Below are 13,547 nucleotides of genomic sequence, written 5' to 3'. Positions count from 1 at the left end.
TCTCACTCTCGCTCTCTCCGGGTATGGGACTCTCTCTCGCTCTCTGCAGGTATGGGACTCTCTCTCGCTCTCTCCGGGTATGGGACTCTCTCTCGCTCTCTCCAGGTATGGGACTCTCTCGCTCTCTCCGGGTATGGAACTCTCTCTCTCCGGCTAAGGGACTCTCTCTCGCTCTCTCCAGGTATGGGACTCTCTCTCGCTTTCTCCGGGTATGGGACTCTCTCTCGCTCTCTCCGGGTATGGGACTCTCTCTCGCTCTCTCCAGGTATGGGACTCTCTCTCGCTCTCCAGGTATGTGGCTCACCTTCTGGCCTAGAAATTTGAGTGCTCCTGTTTAACAATCCCTGCTCCTGGATGGATGGACCCAAGCCGCATGTCCTCGAGCCTCATTATCAGCGAACAAGCGAGCTGCGGACACTTAATGGGCGTCCCCAGGCAACTCACTGGAGAAGAGGACTCGAAGATAAGCCCTTAAAGGGGATAGGCGAGGGAGGCGATCGAGAAAAACTGTAGCAGCGGCCAGGAGGGAGGGCAGTGGCAATCGGATGAGGGGGGTTGAGGGGAGAAAAGAGAGCAGTGGTCGGCAGCGGCCCGCTTGGTTTTAATGATCAGGAGGTGAACTACTCCTCCCATCTCCACATTCAGGTAAGTATATTTTAAACACTTAGCTTGTTGGTTGCGGCCTGCAGCAGTTCCTTTAAGGACCAACTGTTGGGCTGAATGTCGACCTGGTTTTCCTGAACGCAGTTGGCCCAGTGCTGGCTGACTCGGCAACCAATACTATGAGAAATGCACGATATAAATGCAATTTGTTGTTGGGCCCCTTATTTGAATACCTAAAGGAGTCAATGACCATTTCAGGTGTGGGGACTAAACGCCTATTTTTTAGCCTACATTAATATGGCGGGTTGCGCACTTCCAGGTTGTAATGTGTTTGCACTTCCTGCCCGCGATATTGGAGGCTTGTCCGCCCATATAGCCCAAAATGCGGGTGCAACGCATCCAATTTCTATGCCTTTGTATTTCTATGCCTCTCTGTCTCTGCATTTTACCCTCTCTCCCTCTCTGCATTTTACCCTCTCTCCCTCTCTGCATTTTACCCTCTCCCCCTCTAACAGCCAGTTATATTGCTGTGTCCTGCACATTGTGGATACTTAGAGCTGAGTTCCTGTGGGTCTCACCCAGAAACTACAGAGCAGTACAGCTGGAGCTGCCGGATGTCTGTAAGTAGGAAACAGACTGCCCATTCGACTCGGTGCCAACGTTAGAAATATTCAAAAGGTATCACTGTCAATTGTTCATAACCAAATCTCCATTCCCCACAACCAGTTGCCCACCCTTGCTGGAGGCGGCCAATATGTGCGTGATTGGTAATGACATCATGGCGCTAGGTTAAACAGGACTCCCACACCCATCCTCCCTCATAGACACAATCTCATTCATCTGCTAAGTATGTATTTTTTTAATTATTAATTTAACTTAACATTTTTTGCAGGGAAAAAATGTGTCTCACCATCAGGATTATTGTAACGGAGGGCTTTGTTTTTGAGGTGAAGGGTTCAGTGCTACCCAATTTTCGCATCAAACGTTCCGAAGTCGGGTACAGCCTGTCAGCTACGCTCTGCTGCGCCTCATCAATGTGCCTTAGCTTCAACCCCCAAAGCCCAGTGCACCAGGGTACTTTTCCCACTTCCCTCACCAGCCCGCTGGTTTAAACTGTCCACACTCATTTCACACAGGAGCCCTTATACTCAGACTCTTGTCCCATCACCCTTGGGCTGGATTTGAACCCAGATTCTAGAAGTGAACCCAATGTCTAACTCACTGTGCCACCCAATTTCCCCCTCTCCCCAGAGATGTCCACTTTAAACAAACCAATGGGTGGAGACAATCTTCAAATAGCCCTCTACCGGGGAGCAGAGATCAATAGGGGGAGGCACAGTGTCGCTCAGCGAGTGTCACAATCAATCAGACATTCCTGTAGTTCTCCATTAAATGCTGGCGGACTCCTCTTACCTGAGTGGCATTTTGATGCAAATGTACCGGTCGATGGCAATGGCCAGCAGGCTGAAGATGGAGCTCTGGGTCAGCACCAGGACGAAGCAGGCGATGAAGAGGCAGCCGTAGAAGAGCGAGCAGAAACCGGTGCTGATGGTGACGGCGAAGGGGATGGCCAGCACCCCGACAGCAATATCAGCCACGGCCAAGGACACCATGAAGTAATTGGTGACGCTCTGCAGGTTGCTGTTCAGATAGACAGCCCAGCAGACCAGGACATTGCCCAGCACGGCCAAGACAGCGATCACAAGCTCAAAAACAATGTAGATCACACTTTCCAAACGTTGCTTCTCAGTTGCTAGCATGGTGGAGTGTACAGGGTCAAGGCGTTGAATCTCTGGGGTAAAACACCGTCCATATCTGCAACTAGCAACCAGGGCAACTCCCAACCACAAACAGCTTGATGCAGTCAAGACCAGAGATCAGAGCTGGGGTTAGGGGTACCTGACCCTCCACAAAAAATGCAGAGCTTCCTTTTTCCAAGGTCCTCACAGATTTATTATTTGGCCGGGTTAAGTAGTTTAATCTACTCCTTTAAACACAGCAAGTGTCATCAGTGGGCTTCCTCCAGCACGTTCGTTTTTTTGCGATTGGGCTGCCAGCATCAGATGAAGCCCGTGCTGCTCATTTGGTTGCCATCACTCCAATGTACCCAACACTTCCACCCAAGCTGACCTCTTCTGTCTGTTTGGCTCCCAGTCTTCAGTCTTTCACAGTTGGTTGTCTTGGCAGTTCCACACTGCAACAGTTAAAAACACAAGTGACGAGGAGGCAGTGATATTATTGTATGTGAAAAAAGAGCCCCAGCAGAGGCAAAAGTCGACCAATAATTCCAGTCTGCTGCTCCATGCTGGTAATGATCTGAGAATGACTAGGGTGTCTTAGCACTCTTAGTGCCACAGTCAAATAAAATACTTTAACTAGAAAGTCATATTCACACTGATTTTCAAATCAGTGAAACTTAGAAAAATAGGAGCAGGAGTCGGCCATTCGGCCCTTCGAGCCTGCTCCGCCATTCAATATGATCATGGCTGATCCTCTATCTCAATACCATATTCCCGCTCTCTCCCCATACCCCTTGATGCCTTTTGTGTCTAGAAATCTATCTATTATCTCCTTCTTAAATATATTCAGTGACTTGGCCTCCACAGCCTTCTGTGGTAGAGAATTCCACAGGTTCACCACCCTCTGAGTGAAGAAATTTCTCCTCATCTCAGTCCTAAATGTCCTACCCTGTATCCTGAGACTGTGACCCCTCGTTCTAGACTCCCCAGCCAGGGGAAACATCCTCCCTGCACCCAGTCTGGCTAGCCCTGTCAGAATTTTATACGTTTCAATAAGATTCGAGCCCTGTCAGAATTTTATACGTTTCAATGAGAAAATAAAAATCCTAACACATTTAAACCAGGATAAAATAAATCAGATTTTAATTAATTAATAATAATGCCCAGTCCCATTAGTGACCGCGTCCCGTCCCATTAGTGACCGCGTCCCGTCCCATTAGTGACCGCGTCCCGTCCCATTAGTGACCGCGTCCCGTCCCATTAGTGACCGCGTCCCGTCCCATTAGTGACCGCGTCCCGTCCCATTAGTGACCGCGTCCCGTCCCATTAGTGACCGCGTCCCGTCCCATTAGTGACTGTGTCCCTTGTTAGCTGACATTGTTAACGGTTCTCTCTCCTCAGGTACTGTCCCCCTCTCCTTTAAATCTGCCGTCATCACCCCTCCCCTCAAAAAACCAACCCTTGACCCCCTCCGTCCTTGTAAACTACCGTCCCATCTCCAACCTCCCTTTCCTCTCCAAAGTCCTTGAATGTGTTGTCACCTCCCAAATCCATGCCCATCTTTCCCGGAACTCCATCTTAGAATCTCTCCAATCGGGTTTTCGCCCTTGCCACAGTACCGAAATGGCGCTCGTCAAAGTCACAAATGACATCCTTTGTGACTGTGACAGATGTAAACTATCCCTCCTCGTCCTTCTCAACCTGTCTGCAGCCTTTGACACGGTTGACCACTCCATCATCCTCCTCCAACGCCTCTCCACCATCGTCCAGCTGGGTGGGACTGCACTCGCCTGGTTCCATTCTTATCTATCTAATCATAGCCTGAAAATCACCTGCAATGGCTTCTCATCCCGCTCCCGCATCGTTACCTCTGGGGTCCCCCAAGGATCTATCCTTGGCCCCCTCCTATTTCTCATCTACATGACATCACCCAAAAACACAGCGTCAGTTTCCACATGTACGCTGACGACTCCCAGCTCTACCTCACCACCACGTCGCTCGACCCCTCCACGGTCTCTAAATTGTCAGACTGCTTATCCAACATCCAGTACTGGATGAGCAGAAATTTTCTCCAATTAAATATTGGGAAGACTGAAGCCATTGTCTTCGGGCCCCACCACAACTCCGTTCCCTAGCTACCGACTCCATCCCTCTCTCTAGCATCTGTCTTGAGGCTGAACCAGACTGTTCGCCACCTTAGTGTCGTATTTGACCCCGAGATGAGCTTCCAACTACATATCCGCGCCATAACTAAAACCGCCTATTTTGACCTCCATAACATCGCCCGTCTCCGCCCCTGCCTCAGCTCATCCGCTGCTGAAACCCTCATCCATGCCTTTGTTACCTCTAGACTTGACTATTCCAACGCACTCCTGGCTGGCCTCCCACGTTCTATCCGACTTAAACTCTGCTGCCCGTGTCCTAACTCGCACCAAGTTCCGGTCACCCATCACCCCTGTGCTTGCTGACCAACATTGGCTCCCGGTTAAGCAACGCCTCGATTTCAGAATTCTCATCCTTGTTTTCAAATCTCTCCATGGCCTCGCCCCTCCCTATCTCTGTAATCTCCTTCAGCTCCACAACCCCCCCCGAGATATCTGCGCTCCTCAAATTCTGTCCACTTGAGCATCCCTGATTATAATCACTCCCCAATTGGTGGCCGTGCCTTCAGTTGCTGAGGCCCAAAGCTCTGGAATTCCCTGCCTAAACCTCTCCGCCTCTCTTTGCTCCTATAAGATGCAACTTAAAACCTATCTCCTTATGTGGCTCGCTATCAATTTTTTTTGGATAATCACTCCTGTGAAAGCGCCTTAGGACGTTTTACTCCGTTAAAAGTGCTGTAGAAATATAAGTTGTTGTTGACCCTTTAGTACCCTGACCCTTTTAGTGACCGTGCCCTGACCTTTCAGTGACTAGCCTGGCACTTTAGTATTCTTACGCTGTTCCTTTGGTACCCGCACCCCGACCCCGCGGTACCCGCACCCCGACCCCGCGGTACCCGCACCCCGACCCCGCGGTACCCGCACCCCGACCCCGCGGTACCCGCACCCCGACCCCGCAGTACCCGCACCCTGACCCCGCAGTACCCGCACCCCGACCCCGCAGTACCCGCACCCCGACCCCGCAGTACCCGCACCCCGACCCCGCAGTACCCGCACCCCAAAGTACCTGCATCCCGACCCCGCAGTACCCGCACCCACAGTACCCGACCCCGCAGTACCAGCACCCTGACCTCGCAGTACCAGCACCCTGACCCCGCAGTACCAGCACCCTGACCTCGCAGTAGCAGCACCCTGACCCCGCAGTACCAGCACCCTGACCCCGCAGTACCCGCACCCTGACCCCGCAGTACCCGCACCCCGACCCCGCAGTACCCGCACCCTGACCCCGCAGTACCCGCACCCCGACCCCGCAGTACCCGCACCCCAAAGTACCTGCATCCCGACCCCGCAGTACCCGCACCCACAGTACCCGACCCCGCAGTACCAGCACCCTGACCTCGCAGTACCAGCACCCTGACCCCGCAGTACCAGCACCCTGACCTCGCAGTAGCAGCACCCTGACCCCGCAGTACCAGCACCCTGACCCCGCAATACCCTCACCCCGACCCCACAGTACCCGCACCCCGACCCCGCAGTATCCGCACCTGCAGTACCCTCACCCCGATCCCGCACCCCGACCCCGCAGTACCCGCACCCCAAAGTACCTGCATCCCGACCCCGCAGTACCCGCACCCACAGTACCCGACCCCGCAGTACCAGCACCCTGACCCCGCAGTACCCGCACCCCGACCCCGCAGTACCCGCACCCCAAAGTACCTGCATCCCGACCCCGCAGTACCCGCACCCACAGTACCCGACCCCGCAGTACCAGCACCCTGACCCCGCAGTACCAGCACCCCGACCCCGCAGTACCAGCACCCCGACCCCGCAATACCCTCACCCCGACCCCACAGTACCCGCACCCCGACCCCGCAGTATCCGCACCCGCAGTACCCTCACCCCGATCCCGCACCCCAACCCCGCAGTACCCTCACCCCGACCCTGACCAGTCCGTACGGTGCCATCTCTCCAGTGCTAACCCACCTTATTCCAAACAGAACAATGCCCAACATTTCAAAAGATTTTACCATGTAGATCCGCGCAGTCCGCTCAGTCCTGTGGCGCCGTCAGAAGCACTCAATCAGCAACCTTGCCGGAACATTTCCATTAAAGCCCGAGGATGGGTTCGATGCCTGCGGGCAGCGGACGGGGTGAGTGTGTGTAAGGGACAGAGAGAGTGAGCGCAGCCTCCTCCCCCGCTAGCGGCTCTCACTGAGCTCCGGCTCGCTCCCGCTGCCCGCACCCAGACCCAGCCCAGCCTGACAGCCGTGCCCGCCTCTGCTCAAACTTCTCCCTCTCTCTCCCCCCAGTCTCTCTCTCCCTCCCTTTCTTCCCCCTCTCTCTTTCTCCCTCTCTTCCCTCACTCTCTTCCCCCACTCTCTTTCTCCCCACTCTCTCTCTCTCTCTCCCTCCCTCTCTTCACTTTCTTCCCCCACTCTCTCTCTCTCTCCCTCCCTCTCTTCCCCCACTCTCTCTCTCTCTCTCTCCCTCCCTCTCTTCCCCCACTCTTTCTCTCCCCCTCTCTCTTAATTTTCTCTGTCTCTGTCTCTCATTCTCATCCTATGTATTTTATATTTCTTTTCTTTATGTCCCCCTCTATTATTTTCTATCTCTCCCTTCGTATTTCCCTATTTTCCTCTCTCCCTCTATCGCTATTTCTCTCTCTGTACTTTCGGCTCTCTCTATTTTCTGCCTATCTCTCTCTTCCCCCGTTCGCTTTGAGCTTACACTTTCTGAATTTCACGCCAGCAGCAACAGGTTTGTGAGCTGTGTCTGGCCAGCCTATCAGCCGCGCAGTGCCGGTGCATGTGATGGGTCTGTCTGCTGACTGCAGCCGGTCTTTCTCCAGCCGGGAGCGGGGTGTCCGAGCGGCGTGTTCTCGGCACACTGCGGTTTGCTCACTAATGTCGCGCCGCTTCTCTGTCTCAGACAGGCGGCAATCTCCATCCGCACCATTTCCAGGACCAAGTTTGTGAAGCTTTGTTTTTTTGTGTGTGCCCAATGCCTTTCAGGAAAGTTTCCAAAATATTCACACTCTTTCAATCTGCTGGGGAACTGGTGCTGTCCGCCCTATGGTACCTTGGACTCTTCGACCTTATGTGGCATCATAGCCATGGCCTGACCCTGTTCTCACCTAGAAACAGAAAAAGAGAAGATAGGAGCAGGAGTAGGCCATTCGGCCCCTCGAGCCTGCGATCATGGCTGATCATCCAAATTCAGTACCCTGTCCCTGCTTTCTCCCCATACCCCTAGATCCCTTTAGCCTTAAGAAATATATCCAACTCCTTCTTGAATATATTTAATGAACTGGCCTCCACTGCCCTCTGTGGCAGAGAATTCCACAGGTTCACCACTCTCTGGGTGAAGAAATTCCTCCTCATCTCAGTCCTAAATGGCTTACCCCTTATCCTTAGACTATGACCCCTGGTTCTGGACTCCCCAGCCATCGGGAACATCCTTCCTGCATCTAGTCTGTCCAGGCCTGACAGAATTTTATAGGTTTCGATGAGATCCCCTCTCCAATCTTCTAAACTCCAGTGAGTATAAGCCCAATCGACACAATCTCTCCTCATACGTCATTCCTGCCATCCCAGGTATCAGCCTGGTGAATCTTCGCTGCACTCCTTCCATGGCAAGAACGTCCTTCCTCAGATAAGGCGACCAAAACTCAACACAATACTCAAGGTGCGGTCTCACCAAGGCCCTGTACAACTGCAGCAAGACATCCTTGTTCCTGTACTCGAACCCTCTTGCTACGAAGGCCAACATACCATTTGCCTTCTTAACCACCTTCTGCACCTGCATGCTTACCTTCAGCGACTGGTGCACAAGAACACCCAGGTCTCTTTGCACTTCCCCTTCTCCCAATCTATTGCCATTCAAATAATAATCTGCCTTCCTGTTTTTGCCACCAAAGTGGATAACCTCACATTTATCCACATTATAGTGCACCTGACACTCACTTTCCAGCACAGGACACTGGACAGCAGTCAGTGACCCAAGCCCCGGGCCTGACTCAGCACTCTCTCTTAGGCAGTCCCTCGGAACCGAGGATGACTTGCTTCCACATTAAAAATGAGTTCACAGGTGACTGATGAGTCCAATGCGGGACCTACAGTCTCTGTCACAGGTGGGGCAGACGGTGGTTGAAGGGGCTTGGTGGGTGGGGTGCTTGGGTTGACGTGCGCTGCCTGCGCTTTGCTTCCGCTTGCTCCCGGTGAAGAGACTCGAGGTGTTCGGCGCCTTCCCGGATGCTTCTCCTCCACTTTGTGCGGTCTTGGGCCAGGGATTCCCAGGTGTCGGTGGGGATGTTACACTTTTTCAGGAAGGCTTTGAGGGTGTCCTTGAAGCGTTTCCTCTGCCCACCTGGGGCTCTCTTGCCGTGCCGGAGCTCCGAATAGAGTGCTTATTTTGGGAGTCTCGTATCGGACAATGTAACCCACCCATCGGAGCTGATCGCACGTGGTCAAAGCTTCGATTGACTCAGCACACAGCGGCTATTGAACCTGGCATGCTCCTGGTCTGCGGCTCATTGCTATAGTGGGTGGTGCATTATCCACTGAGTCATAAAGTACACTGGAAACTTTTATTTTCACCTAGCATTTTTAAAGAAAGCAAGGGTTGCATTTATACAGCAACCTCTCATATCTCACATTCAATAGTCACTTTCAAATGCCAATTTGTGCACAGCAAGCTCCCACAAACAGCAATAAGGCAATGACCAGATAATCTGGTTTGGTGATGTTGGTTGAAGGATAAATATTGGCCAGGGCACGGGGAGAACTCCCCTGCTCTTCTTTGAAATAGTGCCATGGGATCATTTACATCCACCTGAGAGAGCAGACAGGGCCTCGGTTTAACATCTCATCCGAAAGACAGCACCTGCTGACAGTGCAGCCCTCCCTCAGCACTGCATGGGAGTGTCAGCCTAGAATATCTGCTCAAGTCTCTGGAGTAGGTCCTGAACCCATGACCTGACTCGGAGGCAAAAGTGCTGCCCACTGACCCAAGGCTGACTGCATAGGCACCACACTGCTCATTACACAGGTTCCCCGTTTCAAGTGCCTGATGTTATTGTGATGCCGATTGTGGCCAGGACAACTTGAGTTGCTGTAAGCTCACTGCTTACACTCACACCTCCTGGTGGCCAGTTTTGAGCACACTGTGAACAGGCTCCTCATCCTGACCTTCCCTTCAATTAGGGAAGAGTCACTGTGAGATAGTGAAAAAAACTGTATCCCGGGCTGATTCTCACCGTATATCTCGGGGTGATTCTCACCGTATATCCCGGGGTGATTCTCACCGTATATCCCGGGGTGATTCTCACCGTATATCCCGGGGTGCTTCTCACCGTATATCTCGGGGTGATTCTCACCGTATATCTCGAGGTGATTCTCACCGTATATCCCGGGGTGATTCTCACCGTATATCCTGGGGTGATTCTCACCGTATATCCCGGGGTGATTCTCACCGTATATCTCGAGGTGATTCTCACCGTATATCCCGGGGTGATTCTCACCGTATATCCCGGGGTGATTCTCACCGTATATCCCGGGGTGATTCTCACCGTATATCCCGGGGTGATTCTCACCGTATATCCCGGGGTGATTATCACCGTATATCCCGGGGTGATTCTCACCGTATATCTCGGGGTGATTCTCACCGTATAGCTCGGGGTGATTCTCACCGTATATCTCGGGGTGATTCTCACCGTATATCCCGGGGTGATTCTCACCGTGTATCTCGAGGTGATTCTCACCGTGTATCTCGGGGTGATTCTCACCGTATATCTCGAGGTGATTCTCATCGTATATCCCGGGGTGATTCTCACCGTATATCTCGGGGTGATTCTCACCGTATATCTCGGGGTGATTCTCACCGTATATCCCGGGGTGATTCTCACCGTATATCCCGGGGTGATTCTCACCGTATATCCCGGGGTGATTCTCACCGTATATCCCGGGGTGATTCTCACAGTATATCTCGGGTGATTCTCACCGTATATCCCGGGGTGATTCTCACCGTATATCCCGGGGTGATTCTCACCGTATATCCCGGGGTGATTCTCACCGTATATCCCGGGGTGATTCTCACCGTATATCCCGGGGTGATTCTCACCGTATATCTCGGGTGATTCTCACCGTATATCCCGGGGTGATTCTCACCGTATATCCCGGGGTGATTCTCACCGTATATCCCGGGGTGATTCTCACCGTATATCTCGGGGTGATTCTCACCGTATATCCCGGGGTGATTCTCACCGTATATCTCGGGGTGATTCTCACCGTATATCCCGGGGTGATTCTCACCGTATATCCCGGGGTGATTCTCACCGTATATCCCGGGGTGATTCTCACCGTATATCCCGGGGTGATTCTCACCGTATATCCCGGGGTGCTTCTCACCGTATATCCCGGGGTGATTCTCACCGTATATCCCGGGGTGATTCTCACCGTATATCTCGGGGTGCTTCTCACCGTATATCTCGGGGTGATTCTCACCGTATATCCCGGGGTGATTCTCACCGTATATCCCGGGGTGATTCACACCGTATATCTCGGATGATTCTCACCGTATATCTCGGGTGATTCTCACCGCATATCCCGGGGTGATTCTCACCGTATATCTCGAGGTGATTCTCACCGTATATCTCGGGGTGATTCTCACCGTATATCTCGAGGTGATTCTCACCGTATATCTCGGGGTGATTCTCACCGTATATCCCGGGGTGATTCTCACCGTATATCCCGGGGTGATTCTCACCGTATATCTCGAGGTGATTCTCATCGTATATCCCGGGGTGATTCTCACCGTATATCCCGGGGTGATTCTCACCGTATATCTCGGGGTGATTCTCACCGTATATCTCGGGGTGATTCTCACCGTACATCTCGGGTGATTCTCACCGTATATCTCGGGGTGATTCTCACCGTATATCTCGGGTGATTCTCACCGTATATCCCGGGGTGATTCTCACCGTATATCCCACCGTATATCTCGGGGTGATTCTCACCGTATATCTCGGGGTGATTCTCACCGTATATCCCGGGGTGATTCTCACCGTATATCCCGGGGTGATTCTCACCGTATATCTCGGATGATTCTCACCGTATATCTCGGGTGATTCTCACCGTATATCCCGGGGTGATTCTCACCGTATATCTCGAGGTGATTCTCACCGTATATCCCACCGTATATCCCGGGGTGATTCTCACCGTATATCCCGGGGTGATTCTCACCGTATATCTCGGGGTGATTCTCACCGTATATCTCGGGGTGATTCTCACCGTATATTTCGGGGTGATTCTCACCGTATATCTCGGGGTGATTCTCACCGTATATCCCGGGGTGATTTTCACCGTATATCTCGGGGTGATTCTCACCGTATATCCCGGGGTGATTCTCACATTATATCCCGGGGTGATTCTCACCGTATATCTCGGGGTGATTCTCACCGTATATCCCGGGGTGATTCTCACCGTATATCCCGGGGTGATTCTCACCGTATATCCCGGGGTGATTCTCACCGTATATCCCGGGGTGATTCTCACCGTATATCCCGGGGTGATTCTCACCGTATATCCCGGGGTGATTCTCACCGTATATCCCGGGGTGATTCTCACCGTATATCCCGGGGTGATTCTCACCGTATATCCCGGGGTGATTCTCACCGTATATCTCGGGGTGATTCTCACCGTATATCTCGGGGTGATTCTCACCGTATATCCCGGGGTGATTCTCACCGTATACCTCGGGGTGATTCTCACCGTATATCCCGGGGTGATTCACACCGTATATCTCGGATGATTCTCACCGTATATCTCGGGTGATTCTCACCGTATATCCCGGGGTGATTCTCACCGTATATCTCGAGGTGATTCTCACCGTATATCTCGGGGTGATTCTCACCGTATATCTCGAGGTGATTCTCATCGTATATCCCGGGGTGATTCTCACCGTATATCCCGGGGTGATTCTCACCGTATATCTCGGGGTGATTCTCACCGTATATCTCGGGGTGATTCTCACCGTATATCTCGGGTGATTCTCACCGTATATCTCGGGGTGATAATCACCGTATATCTCGGGTGATTCTCACCGTATATCCCGGGGTGATTCTCACCGTATATCCCACCGTATATCCCGGGGTGATTCTCACCGTATATCCCGGGGTGATTCTCACCGTATATCTCGGGGTGATTCTCACCGTATATCCCGGGGTGATTCTCACCGTATATCCCGGGGTGATTCTCACCGTATATCCCGGGGTGCTTCACACCGTATATCTCGGATGATTCTCACCGTATAACTCGGGTGATTCTCACCGTATATCCCGGGGTGATTCTCACCGTATATCTCGAGGTAATTCTCACCGTATATCTCGGGGTGATTCTCACCGTATATCTCGAGGTGATTCTCATCGTATATCCCGGGGTGATTCTCACCGTATATCCCGGGGTGATTCTCACCGTATATCCCGGGGTGATTCTCACCGTATATCCCGGGGTGATTCTCACCGTATATCCCGGGGTGATTCTCACCGTATATCCCGGGGTGATTCTCACCGTATATCTCGGGTGATTCTCACCGTATATCCCGGGGTGATTCTCACCGTATATCCCGGGGTGATTCTCACCGTATATCCCGGGGTGATTCTCACCGTATATCCCGGGGTGATTCTCACCGTATATCCCGGGGTGATTCTCACCGTATATCTCGGGTGATTCTCACCGTATATCCCGGGGTGATTCTCACCGTATATCCCGGGGTGATTCTCACCGTATATCCCGGGGTGATTCTCACCGTATATCTCGGGGTGATTCTCACCGTATATCCCGGGGTGATTCTCACCGTATATCTCGGGGTGATTCTCACCGTATATCCCGGGGTGATTCTCACCGTATATCCCGGGGTGATTCTCACCGTATATCCCGGGGTGATTCTCACCGTATATCCCGGGGTGATTCTCACCGTATATCCCGGGGTGCTTCTCACCGTATATCCCGGGGTGATTCTCACCGTATATCCCGGGGTGATTCTCACCGTATATCTCGGGGTGCTTCTCACCGTATATCTCGGGGTGATTCTCACCGTATATCCCGGG

At 52.5% G+C, this 13,547-nt stretch overlaps 1 protein-coding gene across 1 annotated transcript in view; it reads right to left on the bottom strand.

Moving 5' to 3' along the window:
- Positions 1 to 6,798, bottom strand: part of adora2aa (adenosine A2a receptor a) — a 148,644-nt gene extending 141,846 nt beyond the window's left edge. Inside the window, 2 exon segments of the mRNA XM_085962099.1 lie at positions 2,017 to 2,797; positions 6,472 to 6,798. Coding sequence (XP_085818225.1) covers positions 2,017 to 2,363 — 347 coding nt within the window. The 5' untranslated portion in view covers positions 2,364 to 2,797; positions 6,472 to 6,798.
- Positions 6,799 to 13,547: the final 6,749 nt, after the last annotated feature.

The sequence above is a fragment of the Somniosus microcephalus genome, chromosome 19 (genome assembly GCF_052327205.1).
Source record: "Somniosus microcephalus isolate GS21.2 chromosome 19, FLI_Smic_1.0, whole genome shotgun sequence".
NCBI lineage: Eukaryota > Metazoa > Chordata > Chondrichthyes > Squaliformes > Somniosidae > Somniosus > Somniosus microcephalus.
The sequence above is the reverse complement of the archived record's forward strand: the minus strand, read 5'-3'. Positions and strand labels throughout refer to the sequence as shown.